Here is a 16,243-nt window from a genome sequence, read left to right on the forward strand (position 1 = left end):
CGGCGTGCATTAAATCATAATGTTGCTTACCTGAAACAATGGTGATGTAAATGGCCCAGAGGGACAGTCTCCATGGGGACAGAAATATGATTAACGGGCCCTTTATTTGTTTGTCCAACTAAGCACTTCCACTGGGTTAGCTCTCTCTAATGCATGATTAACCACTGTAAAAAAAAAAAGCACTGGTCCACACCTGGTGCAGAGAACATCAAATTGCTTCCATTTGGTCTTTCTTTTCATCTCTAATTGTTTTCAATGTCAGCAACACTCACCCGATCCCAAAGACTCTTACTGTGTCTCTCCTTGATCCCCATCTGACTGTCCTTTACTCTTTATTCATCAACCACTCTTACATTTTCCTCTCTCTCCCTTGTTTCCTCCCTCCCTCACCCGCCTCTCCAACATCTGCCCGACAACAAGGCAGTCTCTCTCTTTTTTTTCATTTAAATAAGACCATTCGCAGCAGTGGTGATGGTGGCAGTGGTGAGGAATTAATGTGTGTGAATGTGTGTGTGTAGGTGTACATTCATATGTGACTGTCTGAGTGCGTGAGAGAGGTGCATAAGTGAAAGAAGAGACAGACAGACAGACAGACAGACAGAATCCTGCCCCATCTCTCACACAGATTGGTGATTGGGGATGATGAGCTGTCATGACAGGAGACAGAGCAGGGGTAGTTTGAAGATTATGCTGTTGGTGGCCTTTTGTCTGGCAGTCGTTACACTACAAATCAAATCCTTTATGCATGCAGACAGTGAGACTGGTAAACAGACATTTGGTATATGGCTTGTTCTACAATAACTGATAGATCGATACAACGCACCATGAAATTACATTTAATTTCGTGTAGGAGTCTGAATGCAATTCACACACAGCGGTGTTCCTGGTTATTTCACCGCTATGTCAAAAATGTAATCCTAGGAAAAAATGCAGCCTCATAATTTACATGTGCACCTACCCTGTGTGTGCGTGTGTGTGTGTGTGTGTGTGTGTGTGTGTGTGTGTGTGTGTGTGTGTGCTTGTGTGTGTGTGTGTGTGTGTGTGTGTGTGTGTGTGCGCGCGTGCGTGTGCATATGCGTGTGGTTTATTATGCGTGGGATGGTAATTACGTCAGCCGCAGCCACCCTTGAGGGTAACCAGCCTCATATTTCCCATGAGCCTCATTGAGTCCCCATATTCAGGCAAAGGCAACCAGTTTCCCAACTGCTCACGTAGATGCTGCCCTCTTCTGTCTCTTTGAGGAAGAACAACAACATGGCTAACTTGAATAATGGATAAATGTTGTGTGATTGATGAGTCTGTAAACGCTGGTTACGGTTTGTTCTGCATATCAATCAACAGTAATGTCCGAACCTGTCACTAAGATTGGTTAGCCCTGTCTGGTAAAGTGATTGTCAGGTTCTGAAATGACTGAACAGATTGATTACTTCATCAAATGTGAAGTAAAGTGAACAGTAACTTCATAATGTGTGTGTGGCTCTGCTGTTTGTGCGTATTTATGTGTGTTTTAGGTTTGTGATCTTATCTCAAATTAGAAAAACGTGTGTTTGTTTGTGTATTTTTGTGCACCAGGTGTGTCGGGAATACCAGCGGGGGAACTGCACACGTGGGGAGAACGACTGTCGCTTTGCCCACCCTTCAGATAGCACTATGATCGACACCAACGACAACACAGTCACCGTGTGTATGGACTACATTAAGGGCCGCTGCTCGAGGGAGAAGTGCAAGTACTTTCACCCTCCGGCTCACCTGCAGGCCAAGATCAAAGCCGCCCAACACCAAGTTAACCAGGCTGCGGCTGCAGCAGCCATGGTAGGTATCTGTCCACAGATTGCAACATCAATAAGGAATCAAGCTAACCAACATTAACTGTATCATAGCATCCTCAGGTCATGTGCAGCCAGAGGAATTACTATCATTTCAAAGAAATGAAATGTAACCCAGAGTAGAGTTAGGTAGACTTGTCATGTGACCTAAAACAATTTATGAAGCTATTCCAATGTCGATGTGGGCTCATTCAACATGACCGGCACATGAGCACATACAGTATGCTACACATACTCTTATTTAGGCTTAGACTTTTCACTTTCTTATGGATGTACTTCTACCCTGTGCTTTTACTCAACCTCCCAGCACACATCCCAGTCTCCTCTGTTCCTGCTCTCTTCGTCTCTGACCCAATACGCACTGAGGAGATACAGATGTGTCGATGTGTGCTTTATTAGCAGCAGGCTGTGAACATACTAGTATGTGACTGAGCCTACTGCTCCCCTCCTCCTGCTCCTCCTTGTTTTGCTGCTTCGTTAGTTGTATATTTTGCTGTTGTTTGCAGTCATTAGGTATGTTACATTGTTGCTGAAGACTGCTGTTTATTTTGACCTTGCTTCTGCAATGCAGTGATAACTTTCTATAAAGGGTCACAATGAGGTTTTGCTCAGCCAAATTCTGTCGATGACATTATGCAGCAGGTATTCCAGAGAGGAGGGTAAGCTTGATTTCAGTTACCTTTTATGTTAAAGCAAAACTAGTATCAGTAATATCTGCCCTTTCTAGCCTCTCTTAAATATTGTGAGCAGAATTATTATTTTAATAATTGAGCTTGTATGACATGATATTAATTGTGTATGTCTATACAATAATCCAGGATTTCCTTACATTTGAATTTAACAAATCTGGTTAATGGACCAGAACACCATACACTCAAAGTTATAGTTGATGAAACTGAATTTTCTTCTGACAATAAACTACGTCAACGGCCATACTTCTTTTCAGTAACCCTACAGCCATTAATGTGCATGATCTAGTCTTGTTATTGTTGTATATTGCATTCCAATGATTTGTTTTTATTTGTTTGTTTGTTTTTTTGTTTTGTTTTTTTCTCACCAACCCACACTGCACTGCTGCCCCCATGATGCACCTTCGCTTGCTGGTTTATGTTAATGCGCTTGAACCCCATTGGCCCATTGCCATCATGTGCTCGCTGCCTGCTAATTAAGACTCAGTCGGCTGTCAAATCACTGAAGCGACCCCTCGACGCAACTTTTGACCTGGTACTATGACCTTTCACCTTTTAGCTCGGCATGTAGCTGTGGTGTAGTAGATATGTAGTTCTAAAGCAAAGTAGATATGTAATGAGAAAACACGAAGGGGTGATGACCTGATTGTAGCCATTAGTTTTGTAGCATACATTTGTTACAAAAATTAAAATGCCTATTTGAATCTTGAATTTAAAACATCAAGGACCAAAACAAGGAATTAAGTAGGAAACCCCCAACATGTTTCACTGGCAGTGGTCAGTTCATCACCCTCAGTGCATCTCAAAGCAAATAGTCGGTGGCATGAAAATGTAATATTTTAGTTTCTAATAAGTTAGTCTTTGCATGATTCTGTCACTTCCCATATTGCATGTATAATTGTTAAAGAGGTGTCCTAACATGGCTTATAGCGTACTATTATAATGGAGCTGGCAGTGCAGCTTTCCCTAACTACATCCTTCCTTTTGTTGATGGTCCAACAATCACTATAATAACTAGCGTCATAGCTGTCATTAAAGTTATAATTACAGCAAAATAATTATTATATTTACTGTTTCATTCAAAATCCTATCATAAGACATTGTGCTGAGGACAGTGTTTTTTTTCAGCTAGCACCACTGTCCACTGCTTGCTTGCAAGTTTTTGTAATAGCTGTTTGAAAGGGCAACTTTATCTCCTAATGAAATTCTTTCTTCTCTCTGTCCTGAATGTCACTGCCACCTTCCTTTGGTTTCCCTCACTCCCATCCCTTTATTTTGGTGTTGTCCCCTCTTCAGGGGCTCCCTTCCATCTTGCCTCCTTTACCAAAGAGACCTGCACTTGAAAAATGCAACGGTGCCACCACTATGTTCAATGCTGGCATGTTCCAGTACCAACAGGCCCTAGCGAACATGCAGTTTCAGCAGCAGGCTGCCTTCATACCATCAGGTAAGGCCGGAGCCTTCTTAAACCCAGTGAAGCCACAGCTATTGGCTGTCCAATCACGTGTCTCACAACTGATTAGGTTTCAGTATCAGCCGTGAATGGCTGAATGTCGGACTTCATTGTTTGTAACAAGGTGGAAAAACGTGCATGGACTTAATTGCACATGTGTGTACAGTATGGGTGTGGGTTGAGTGTCAGAAGTCAGGGTTATTGTTTTTTAAGATATTATTACTGCTTGTTTGTGTTTAGTGTATTCACTTTGCAAATTCACATTGTGTTAAAATTGGTCTTTGTACCTAGCACAATAGTGGTTGTCTATATTCTGTTATCAGTATTATTAATGCCTTAACCCTCCTGAGAAGATTCATGAATACCGACTTGAAAACAATAACATAATTACGTCTTTTGTTACATATCAATTCTTGTATCGACATTATTGTCCTTTACTGCCTCGTCTTTGATTGATGATTTATGCTTGCTTCTTTTTAGGTGAATGTTATAATTTCACATTATTAACTGTGAATGTGAAGTCCATCCCAACCTTAAATCCAATATGTCTGTCTTTAAAACACTTGTAATTTGTTTTCTTGATTTTTTTTCTCCTCCCTATTCACTCCACTCCCTGTTGCAATGCATGATGGGCAGGCTCGATATTTTGCATGACACCTGCAACAAGTATTGGTAGGTGCCAGCTTTCCTTATTTATTATCTTTGAGCCCATTATAGTCACGCATATGTTATCTCAATGCAGCCGACAGTATGGCTGATAAAACGTTAATTATAAATGTTGATTTGCAATTTAATTGTGTCATTTAAATTGAAAGTTCTGTGTTATATTGTGCTCTGCAATACTTATTTGTGGTATTGAATTAACTCATTTTGCTCTGCCACAGATCTGTCTGTCACATAATGCTTGTTGCAGTTCAAAACCCCCCCTGAACCTTGCTTTATATTACTTCCATCCCAAGCTCTCTAACCTCTAGAGCCCTTTATTATACTGTATGGTTATACATGCCATATAAACATGAAGCGTTATTATTGGTTGTGGAAGTTTTGGTAGATGTAGGAGTTGTTGTAAGTTTTATTTTTGCATTGTAGTCATAATTTATTGTAATTTTCCTTTTTAGGGAGGCAATAAGACAATTAGCATGCCCAAGATGAATGACAAAAGAAAGGCTGTAAAAAAAAAATAGATACTGCCATCTGAATTTATATTCCTCTTCAAATTCGTCAATTACCTACCTTGCACTCTAAATAATTTCTCTGATGTTTCCTTTTCTTCCTCCACAACATATCTTTCTTTTTACTCAAATGTGTGGAGTAATTGTTAGAAAGAACACTAAAGTTCACTCGAGCTATTTAAAACTATCAACATATTGGTTCATGTTTATTAGTGTGAACATAAACAGTTTTAAATCTGCTGTGGTTCAACTGCCTGTGTGATCTTTCCCTCAAAGTACCCATGATGCATGGTGCTACTCCAGTCAATGTGTCTGCAGCCACCACATCTCACACAAGTGTTCCCTTTGCAACCGCAACAGCCAATCAGGTTTGCTCCTGCCTCCTTTCTCTTTTCAATTCTGGTATCAGCTCTGACTTTTCAGTATCTGTGTTTTTTTTTTTTATCTTATGATTCCCATGTGACTCTTAATGAAAAATGCATGAATGGCACACAAGGCTCATCTCTGATCTTTGCTTGCTTTTTAGAGCATCTGATACGATTACTTCTAAACCATCTCTATTATCAATTAGGTTGAAGTGCTGTTTGTCCTCATTTCAACTAATGTCTCTCTCCTTCTTTGTCCCCCTGTTTATTTATTTCTGTCTTTGCCTTTCTCCCTCCCCCTCTGTCTCTCTTTCCCCCTCTCAATCAGATTCCAATAATATCTGCAGACCATATGACTAGTCACAAGTATGTGACCCAGATGTAGGAGTCTCAATCAGAACAGTATGTACTGCACCTCCTTCTAACATCTCACATACTTGCATTTAGAACAATACTGTTATTTTTACTGACTTTTTTAAAGTGGACAAAGATGTTTGTTCAGGCAGTTAGCATCAAGGGAGTTCTGTTTTCATTTTCGCTTTGTTTGTTTGTTTGTTAGCAGAATTACAAGAAGAAATGTGGCCCAATTTAAAACTCAAAGGAATCATTTGAGGTTTTGGGAAATACCATTATTTGCTTTCTTGCAGAGAGTTAGATGAAAAGATTGATAGCACTCTCAAATGCTAAATATGAAGCTAAAGGCAGCAACTGACTAGCTTAGCTTATCATAGCATAAAGACTGGAAACAGGGAGCACAGCTTGCCTGGCTCTGTCCAAATGTAACAAAATATACCTACCAGGACGCTTAAAGCTCACTAATTAACATATTATATCGTACTTGCTTTACAGGGAGTTATGCATTGGAACCGGAGATTGTAGAAAATAACTTTGCCATTAAATATAAGCCAGGGTTAGGTAGAATTGTCCAAAATTGAAATTCAGCCTCGCTGGATGCGGAATCAGGGTCCAATCTCCAGACAATAAGAAACGTCTAATCTGAGTTTTGCTTCAGTTTGTCCTCTTCCTTCACATCTGTTTTCCTGTGTTTTGTGAATTTCTTTCCAGTTGGAACTGGAGCGTGCTGTTGTCCAGTCCAAGATTGGCGGTCACCCCTTATGCCTGTAACATCAAGAGCAAAATGGAAAACCAAATCTAAATTGGTTTGGGATAAAACTGCATGTTAACACAATTGGTTAGGATTGATTTCATGGGTACTTCATGCACACTATTACACAACGACAGAAAAGAAAATAATTTGCATTAAAGACTGCCTTTCGCTCTGTGGAGGCAATTTACCTTTATTCACCGGACACACTTTGAATGTTAACATGAGGTAAACGAGTGGAGCAGTCGTCAAAAACATCGACTGGATTGGTACGTCCATTGAACAAGAGTCATGACTTCTGTTATTTGTTTGTTCATTGGTTGGTGGTCTTTGACCTAAACTTGTTAATTTGTTTACACAAAGGTGCACCTTGTATTTCATTTGAGGTATAAGAAACATATGATCTGACTGAATCACATATGCATGCACAACAATTTTGTTTTTGGTTTTATTTAGCTAAAGGGAAATCACATGAGCGCCCTCAGAGGCAAAATAGCAACTGAATGTCTGTGAGGTGTCTTTCAAACCTTTGTAGCCTACCTTTCTATTTCTTAAGCACATGTCTTTAACCTTGCAGACATCCCTGTAAAGTGCCACACATCTCAAAAACACACGAATGGACACATAAAGCAGTTCTACAAAGTGTTAAACTCAACAATTCCCTTTAATACGTCTAATTTCTCTCTTGGACAGCATGCAGTGTCCAATGTCATTACCTGTGATTCCTGATAGAACCACTGTTGATTAGATTATCTTCCCCAGATTGTCTGCTTTACTAAAACCTTCTACTGAATGAATCGCTTTTTATTTGTATTTTCTTCTCAGACTTTGTTGTTGATGTCAGTTGTTTAGACTTGTTTAGAAATGACTGGATCTATGCTGATCTCTCCATGATCATTAAATCTATTGAGTCTAAAAATCAGATGAGTTGTACGTGGGGTCCTGTGCGGGAGACCAAAGAGTCTCCTAATGATGAAGATGTTACGATGAATAGCTTTGAGACAACAAGGCGATCAGTTGGCATCCAAACTGCTGTGAGAGGAGTCAAAATCGACAATGTAACTGGTGATGGATTTGTTTGACCTGATTTGTTTTTCATTTGTATTGTTATGCATATTTTAAGATCGATTGTCAAAGTAGATTTAATGTAGTGTGTATATATAGTCTGACATATTTAAGAATATTTGTTTAATACGTCTACCTGAGAGCTGTTTTCAGATAGTCAGCCAAAGTCTTTTTGTGTCACTGTTACTAGATATCGTGGGTAGACTAGCGGGACTATTTTGAAATGTGTGGGCCGCACACGCGAGCCCAAAGTAGGATCGGGTGTATAGAGTAGATCTCTAGAACTCCTTGTTTTTGTTGTGTTCTGGGTGTTCTTCAGGCATATGTAATTGGTGGATAGAACAGGGAAAGTGGCAAGAATATAAACGATTGTATTACTCCTTCAAAGCCTTAGAATGTACCATCGGGTCAGCACAATGCAACATGCCATTTTGAACCATCCAGTTGCCTAATCCACGCCATATTACCACACACACACACACACACACACACACACACACACACACACACACACACACACACACACACAGAGCCACACAGAGCCACACAGAGCACTATGTAATTGTCACTTTCTTTGTCTGTGTTTTCTTAACTTTCTTGTGTTTTTCTTTAGGTTTTTACTTTATTTTCTTTGGATGTTTGTTGATATTTAGTTCGGATTTTTAGTTTTGCTCATTATATTTATCTTTCTTATAATGAATATAAGGTTAAAAAAAATGTGTGTTTGTGTGTTCCTCATGCACAGTTTCCTGAAATTCCATGTAATGTTCATTTTAGTATGATTATGATTGTAAACTCAATATTTTCTACGTTATGCATATTGTTGAACTGTATGCATATTGTTAATTTCTCTAGTCTTTTTGTGTTCTTTGAACAAAGATGTTTTATATGAGTATCTAACAGTGATGAAATAATAGAACAGAGAGGCTAAGTTGTCACTGTGGCAACCATCGCCGATAACTGAGTAATATTTTAACGATTGTAAGGTTTGTAACTAGTCATATAAGAAAAAAAACGACTATTATAAAAATCTAGTTCGTAGATGTTTAGAGTAAAGATGTTATTTTCTACTGTATCCATTTCAAATAGTAACTATTGTTTAAATATTTTTACTCTCCCTGGAAATTGGGCCATGTTGGAAAACAAGCTGCATATTTGATCACTTTTTGGGGGCGTCGCTGGCGGGGTCAGGTGAATGTGGTGAGTAGGGAACTGAGTCTGCACACTCATCTCTTACTTGACCATCTGCAAACAACAAGGGTGGGGTGGGAAATCTTGAAGCGATAAAGGTGATAAAGGTTGACTTTTTTGCACTTCTGTACATAGTCAAAAAAGAGAGAATCATGTATATTGAGATCTTATTTTGAATAAAAAAAGAATGTCTATAATGACAAAGAATTTTGCTAGGATAACAACAAAAAAATCTTATGAAAGGCTGAACAAAATTGCTTGCATCAAAAGGGCACTGAGTTCTTACTCCGACCCGTTTCAGAAAAGGCCAAGTGTTGCTCTTCTTTTTTGTCAGCAGCTTGTAGTTTGCCAGGTAACCTTCCGGAGGAGGTGTCCACTACCCTCCAGCGTAAGGGCCTGACTGGGTTTGTCTGGTCCCCTAACCTGCCTCTACAGACAGGTCTGTGTGTCATGGCCGCGCCCTCCCAGGCCCAACCAATCACAACACGTCCTGTCTCCTTACTTTACTCAGAGAGGAATGCATGTTAAAGGAAATACATATATCGTTTAAAAAAAGATCACAACAGTAATAATGAATAAGAAACCATGTTACACAGAAAGATGTATTTACAGTATACAATATTCTATCAATGTAATGGAATAAAATATATATAAAAAATACAAAATAGAATAGTGGTTTATAAAAAAAAATAAAAAAAATATTCCTGAGAATATACTTACTTACCACTTGGAGAGTACATGCAACACAAACACCATAGCTATACGTATGTTCTTTATGTTTATGTAAGCTGTGCTTCTAGTAGATGAAACTGACCAAACAGGAATGTACTTCAACATCAGGCAGAATTTAAGAATCATTTCAGATTGAAATACTGTTTTGTGGTTTGGTCATTAAGTGGTTTGTTTGAGATTGTGTCCTGATCGTCTTTGTCATCTCTCATCTCCTACAAGCACGCATGCTTACGTTTATGATATAATGTAAACAGAATTTTTTTTTTAGTTTCTTGTTTGTTTTCTCTGCTCGTAGTGCTAATATGATGTATTCTGTCTTCTGCTGCAGTTTGTTTCTGCTTGTTTTACTGCTCCAGGCCCCCTGAAAAGATGTGTCATGTTTGCATACCGGCCCCCTCCTCTGAAAAGCACCTGTAGAGAAAACTCTGATTGTCACAATCTAAAGCCATAAAATATAATCTCATCAGAATGAAATGTGTGTGAAGAAACCAGAAATGAAATAGAGGTGGGAAACTGTATTTTCTGAAGCTGGTAGGAATGTGTTTGCTGGGGTTTTATTAACTACTACATCATGTAAATAATAATTAAAGTCATGACTGTAGCTAATAAAACCTGTTGTGTGGTGTGCCAACTTTGATGAATGTGTGTGGTTAAGAGAAAAAAGATCCTGACACATTTTTTTCACCGGGCCTGCATTGCTATATTTGATTCTTGCTGTTATGAATAAAAAATGTAATAAAAAAATTACAAATGAACTGAAGAATAATTTGCTTATTTCATAAATATGGGGAATGTTGTTCTCTCCAATTAAAATAATAGCTCTACATTTTGGATAACACAAATTATTGCACTCCTACTGAGAGTTTGATGAGAAAATTGATAACACTCTCATATCGTACATGCAGCCACCACCAGTAAGCTAAGTTTAGCACAAAAACAGGGGGAAACAGCTGGCCGGCTCTGACTTAATCAGTGGCTTTGTATGACTTTTCCACTAGGGGGGGCTTTGGCCCTGTAGGTAGCTCTGTGAATTTGGCAGTTTTTTGTATTTTTAGACTATTACTATTACTCGTTGCTACTTGCTGGTCTGACAGCTAGAAGCCTGCACTCCTCTGGTGGTTGACCAGCTGGATCAAGTAGCTTTCTAGTTTCTGCAGTGTTGCCAGGTCAGTTCAAAAACATAACTTATTAGCCAGGAAAGAATATGAATTTTGAAAAAATAAGAAATGTCTGCACTATGACAGACCAGGCCAACACTTAATCAACCCACCCAAACTCATTTCTACCAATATAATACATCCTAAAGTCGCCTAAATGGACCAAAAAAACCCAATCTGGCAAAATTTCTTTGGCGTAAATCTTTCCGCCCCAGATCCAATTATTTTCGGTGTGTGGTGTCAACCAATCAGGGGCCACCTGGAACATAAGAACATATCACACAAATAGCGCTGTTGGGTAGAGAAAAATATGCCCTTCGGCATACAGACAAAGACTGTAGGAAGCGTTTCTGTACTAATGTATGACATATGTCAGAGTAACAACTGAAATGTATACACACACATGTTCACGAGGGTACTAGTGGTTAGCACTCTGATATTTATGATTGCAAGTATAGCAGCTATTAAATATATTAAATATTTGTATGCCATTAAAAAGGTCTGATTTATTCACCATATAGATCCCTTATCTTGTCAAATATATCTATATCTGTAATGCTGTCATCTAATTACAGTATATTTGCAGTAACTTTAATTATTATCCTATTCAGTGATATTAATAATCTTACAAAAACCTAAATTAGTCCAACATGTTACAGTCTTTTTTCAATGTTTTTTTATTGCGCTCAGTGACTCCAAATCAATATTGTTATTCATTAAAATCCTATTACAGTTATCTGTCCACATGATGTATCAGTTTATCCTACCCACTGAAGCTTCTAATTAGGAACAAAGATTTTAATTGAGATAGCGATATGAGCCTCATTTCTTTGAGAAATACGTACTGATAAAATCTGAATGTGACTTCATTTAGATTCAGCTTTTAAGAGGCAAATTAAGTCAGTGGGGTGAAGTATACCTTGAAATATTGAGGCAATTAATTCCACTAACATACCATGTAAACACATTGGGGCGAAGATTCATCTCAGAATTTTAGAATTCAAAATTAAATTAAATACGCTAAATTTAAGCCTTTGTCAACTCCTGGGTCACTCATGCAGGGGTTTTCACTTATGGCTGATTAGACCTCAAGCACACCTGTGCATGTCCACACAATCCGGAAAAGAAGTCTAATTAGCCAAAACAATTGAAAACACCTGTGCAGGTTTGCAGGGGCTTCATAATTTCATGTATTTTCTGCAGGAAACCGTCTTTCTCTAAAGCAAAAATATAAAGCGTTACGCTGGTTCAAGGATGTGATGCACAGTACAGCCACCAGATAGCACCATCTCTTTGCTATCTGTTGATTGGGGCTCACAGTCCAGCAGTGACTCCACACTGTAGGAATCAACAATCACCTGTTAGTCCCTAATTGAAGTGATGCTGTATATTAAATATTTTGAATATGATGTTATTTGAATAGGCTTATTGTTCCTGGTCCTTTATATTCCTCTCATCAAATACAATCTGCAATAATTGTGACAGTTTTCAGGTAAAATGCCAAGGACAGATAGTTGGATGGAATGGATGGAAATGATCCTCTGAAACTTGGATGCAGTGAGCTGCTGGAGGGTTTGCCAACTCACTGCTTGAGTTGCTGGGGAAATGTTGACTAAGCCAGCATTAACAGGAAGCTGCAGGCCATTATCTCTAATGCATTGTGTCTTTACTCGTGGATTTACGTCAGATTATCTACCCGAAAAAATCATCAAATTACCTTGAATTGCAGACAATTGTGGATAACTGTGGTTTTGTTCCATTGTTTCTTTTTCACATTCAATCTCAGGCTTCTCTTTACTAGCTCTCTCGCCTCCTTCGCTCCCTTTTCCTTGTCTCTTTCCCTCCCAGCTTTTGTCCTAACTTTCCTTCTCAGTTATCTCTTTCCTCTCTCTCTCTCTCTCTCTCTCTCTCTCTCTCTCTCTCTCTCTCTCTTCATCTCTCTGTCCACAGGCGTTAGCGGCAGACTGTGTCGTGTGGAGACTTAATGAAGCAATGCTGATCCAATAATGGCAGCTTCTGTCGCCCGCCTCACAAAGTATGATGTATGACCTTATGTCCGCAACACGTCATGAATCTCACTTACCACTGCCCCCTCAACATGCCCAGTTTTTCAATTAGGTTCTCTATAAAACAACAAAGATGGCTGAATAGTGTGTGAGTGTTTGGGTGATTCTTGGAGTGTGAATAAAAAGATAGCAACCCCAGCCAAGTTGTCATGTGTGAAAAAAAAGGAGGGGAAAAAAAGGGGCTGCACTGTGAACACTCAGCCGTAACTGTCCATTAATACACAATAACAGTCATTTAATGAATTACCTCTCAGGGGAGGAAAATATTGAGAAATACAATTAAAATCGTCAACACTTTCATTTGTGAATTATAGATAGAGACAAAACAGTGAGGTCTACAGAAACGGCTCGATGCTCGATAAGGGGTTAGATCATTTTTTTTTATGACCCCATGATGGACTGCTCTGACCTCGATTATAGAGGCAATAATGAGAAAAGAGGGAGAGAGAGAGAGAGAGAGAGAGAGAGAGAGAGAGAGAGAGAGAGAGAGAGAGAGAGAGAGAGAACAAGAGGAGCCTGAAAAGAAGGACAGATGAGAGAAGGAGATGGTGGCAGAAGGGAGCCTTTAAATTCACTGCGTATTAGATGTGGCATGCAGGCGGTATAATGATGAGATGCGAGTGCATAAAGAAATAATGATGATGGGTTTTTTTGTGATCATAGATAAACAACAGATCAGAGAAAAACAGGCATCATAAAGGGTTTTATGTGCAAACAAAAAGAGATGGATAGGTAATTCCATGGTTGATGCATGATGATCCAAAAGTTTGACAGCTAAGATGATCATCTTCTTCACTCTTTGACACCTTTACTTCAAAGTAATCATTTCATTATTTTTAAGCACCATCCTCCTGACTTAAACTCTGTTGTTGTCTCTCCCTCACTGTTATCCATCTGCTGAGTCACCCCGTGACTTTCAGGGTGTATGTGGGAGTGTGTGTGTGTGTGTGTGTGTGTGTGTGTGTGTGTGTGTGTGTGTGTGTGTGTGTGTGTGTGTGTGTGTGTGTGTGCGTGCAGCCAAGTGTATGTGATTACAGTAAGTGTGTTTGTGTGTGTGTATACCGTAAGCGACTGTGTTTTTTTTTTCCTGTGTTGATGAAAAAAATAGAGTGCAAGTAGCAGGTTAGTCTAATATCTTCTCCTCCTGGAAGAGAAGCCATATTGATCTGAAGTCCATCACAGAATTTAACACTAACCGCTTGCCGTCCTGTTCTGTTTTGATGGAGTCATGTAACAGAATCACTTGATCAATTTTGGCTTAGCTACCTTTTCTTTAGCTACCTTGTAACTTTTTTATAGCAACAGCTGCTGTATGTGCCAGCTTGAAAGTTGGAAGCAACTCTCCACTGATCTGTAAACCCAGGTAACCTCGAACCTAGTCCACCTCATGATCAGTGCAGTAGAGTTATTAAACTAGCTACGGCTGTAACTGATGCTTATTTTCTGTAAGTTTGAAGTGGCCTTTCTCATGGTTAAATCAGTCTCTGAAAACCTGCTCTCTTATATTCCCTCTAAGCCTTTAGTGTCAGATGTTCATTGAAATTGTCATTCATCATCAGAATAAACCCATATACCCACAAAAATATAACACTGCGCAGTTACATAAAATGTCTTTCTTTTGTTTAATTGTAGTGGACAGCTTCATAGACCATCAACTATGCAATGACCACAAGGGGGCGCCACTCTTTCAACCTCCATAGAGTGCTGAAGGACTGTTAGCATTGTTCCCTTGTTTTGAATTCAATGTTTTTTTGATGGGTTTTTAGTTAAAATATTTCAACATTTTATTCTAGGAGATAAATACGTCAGTAAATACCCTGCACATGTCTTGAAAAAGGGCGTTTGCTAATAAGTGGCTAAATGAGACTACAGAGGTTGTCGGGGACATTAAACTTCACTCACCTCCATAGAAATCTTTCTCCATTTCATTTTCCACTGCGAATAGTTTCGCCTTCGTGTAGGCATGTTAGATACCAGGTACTATCTCTAATGGAAAATCATTGAAGAGGGAGCCGTGTCAAATAGAATATAGTGTGCTTTTTACTTCTGTCAAAAATCACATAAATGGTGTTCATTTGTGAAGATTATCTTGATGAACAAAACCTGTAAGTATCATAAACTTTTGTTTCCGAGACAGTTTATTTTCTGCAACAATCCAAAATCCAATCAACAAATCCCATTGGCTCGAGGAAACCAGCATGATGCTAACTGCCAGGTTAGCCCACAGAATGTGTCGTCCCTGCAGCACTCTATGTGGTCTATAACTTCCCGTGTGAAGTTGTGCATGTGGCAAGTTCTTTGTGAACCTTCAAAAACCCATTTAGTAAAAATTTGGTTTTCAATCATTCAAAGTTGTGAAGCTTCCATTATGATCACAGGCAGAAATATGAAAATTAATTGGTACAAAATATTATTTTTCTTTCATTTTTGCCCAGCACTTAATGCTCGTTTGTAAAAAAAACACAAGAGAGTTACAGAACAATTGGCATGTCTGTGCTGTTTCACAAGTTTAACGGGACTTTACTGATGTAGCGACTAGTTGTACTACAACCTTCGAAGTACAATCAGAACACCACATGTTATTTTTATGCATATGGCATGACCTTAAGCCTCTTCCAAGATTCAGTGACAGAATTTGCAGTACTGAATATTTCATCTCTTAGATAGCGGAAGAAGAACAAGTCAGGGGGTACATAACAACTGGCAGGGCACTTTGCTTACAGAATATGGGTCATACAAAGACAGTACTGAGGGCACAGCTGTACCCAGAGATGAACGGCCACTATTCACATGGTGACAGGATGTCCCTCGGCGCTACGTGTGGCGCACAAAGACGGGAATAAAGGAAAGAGAGAGGAGGTCAGGGACGGCATGATGTAGGTCCTATTAACATGCCGTCCAATATCCTTTTATTTGCGAGATTATTAGCCAGTCATTTGTCTTTACTGCACTGTGGTGCTATTTGAGGACGAACGAAGAAGCAGTGAGGGAACTTGACAGAGAATGAGAGCTGTACAAAGAGACACAAAGCCTGAAGAAAGATCCCACTGTGACACCAGAGCCCACAGGAAGAAAGAGGGAAACAATATGTTGCAACAGCTGTGGTGTAGGCTAATCTTCATCTTTGTGATAGGACTCTGTGGACAGCTAGGAGGATGAAGTGAACATGAGTGAGGAGCCAAAATGGATTGAAGTCAACTCTGTCACAGCCTCACCCTCGAGCTTGTGAAGGTTGGAAGGGAAGGAGAGGAGGGTGAGGATCAACCTTTCAGTCCAAAGACAAATTATATCAAGCTTTAATATAAATCTGCACTTTGGGGTAATCAGTATGCCGCTCCTGTAAGTGTGTGTGTATGTGTTACACCCTCTCATTAATGAGTTTCCTCAACAGCTCCTTCTCTCTTTTACTCCCTTAACTCATC

The 16,243-nt window shown here is 39.3% G+C and overlaps 1 protein-coding gene across 6 annotated transcripts in view; it reads left to right on the forward strand.

Moving 5' to 3' along the window:
• Positions 1 to 10,353, forward strand: part of LOC115017424 (muscleblind-like protein 1) — a 63,042-nt gene extending 52,689 nt beyond the window's left edge. For 2 of the 6 annotated variants that reach the window (XM_029445844.1, XM_029445845.1), the window contains exons 5-11: positions 1,573 to 1,812; positions 2,997 to 3,050; positions 3,812 to 3,962; positions 4,605 to 4,640; positions 5,417 to 5,508; positions 5,834 to 5,907; positions 6,571 to 10,353. In XM_029445844.1, coding sequence (XP_029301704.1) covers positions 1,573 to 1,812; positions 2,997 to 3,050; positions 3,812 to 3,962; positions 4,605 to 4,640; positions 5,417 to 5,508; positions 5,834 to 5,890 — 630 coding nt within the window. In that variant the 3' untranslated portion in view covers positions 5,891 to 5,907; positions 6,571 to 10,353. The remainder of the gene's footprint in view (positions 1 to 1,572; positions 1,813 to 2,996; positions 3,051 to 3,811; positions 3,963 to 4,604; positions 4,641 to 5,416; positions 5,509 to 5,833; positions 5,908 to 6,570) is intronic. The other 4 variants (XM_029445846.1, XM_029445848.1, XM_029445847.1 and 1 more) reach the window with 4 other exon arrangements.
• Positions 10,354 to 16,243: the final 5,890 nt, after the last annotated feature.

The sequence above is a fragment of the Cottoperca gobio genome, chromosome 13 (assembly GCF_900634415.1).
Source record: "Cottoperca gobio chromosome 13, fCotGob3.1, whole genome shotgun sequence".
Classification (NCBI taxonomy): Eukaryota; Metazoa; Chordata; class Actinopteri; order Perciformes; family Bovichtidae; genus Cottoperca; species Cottoperca gobio.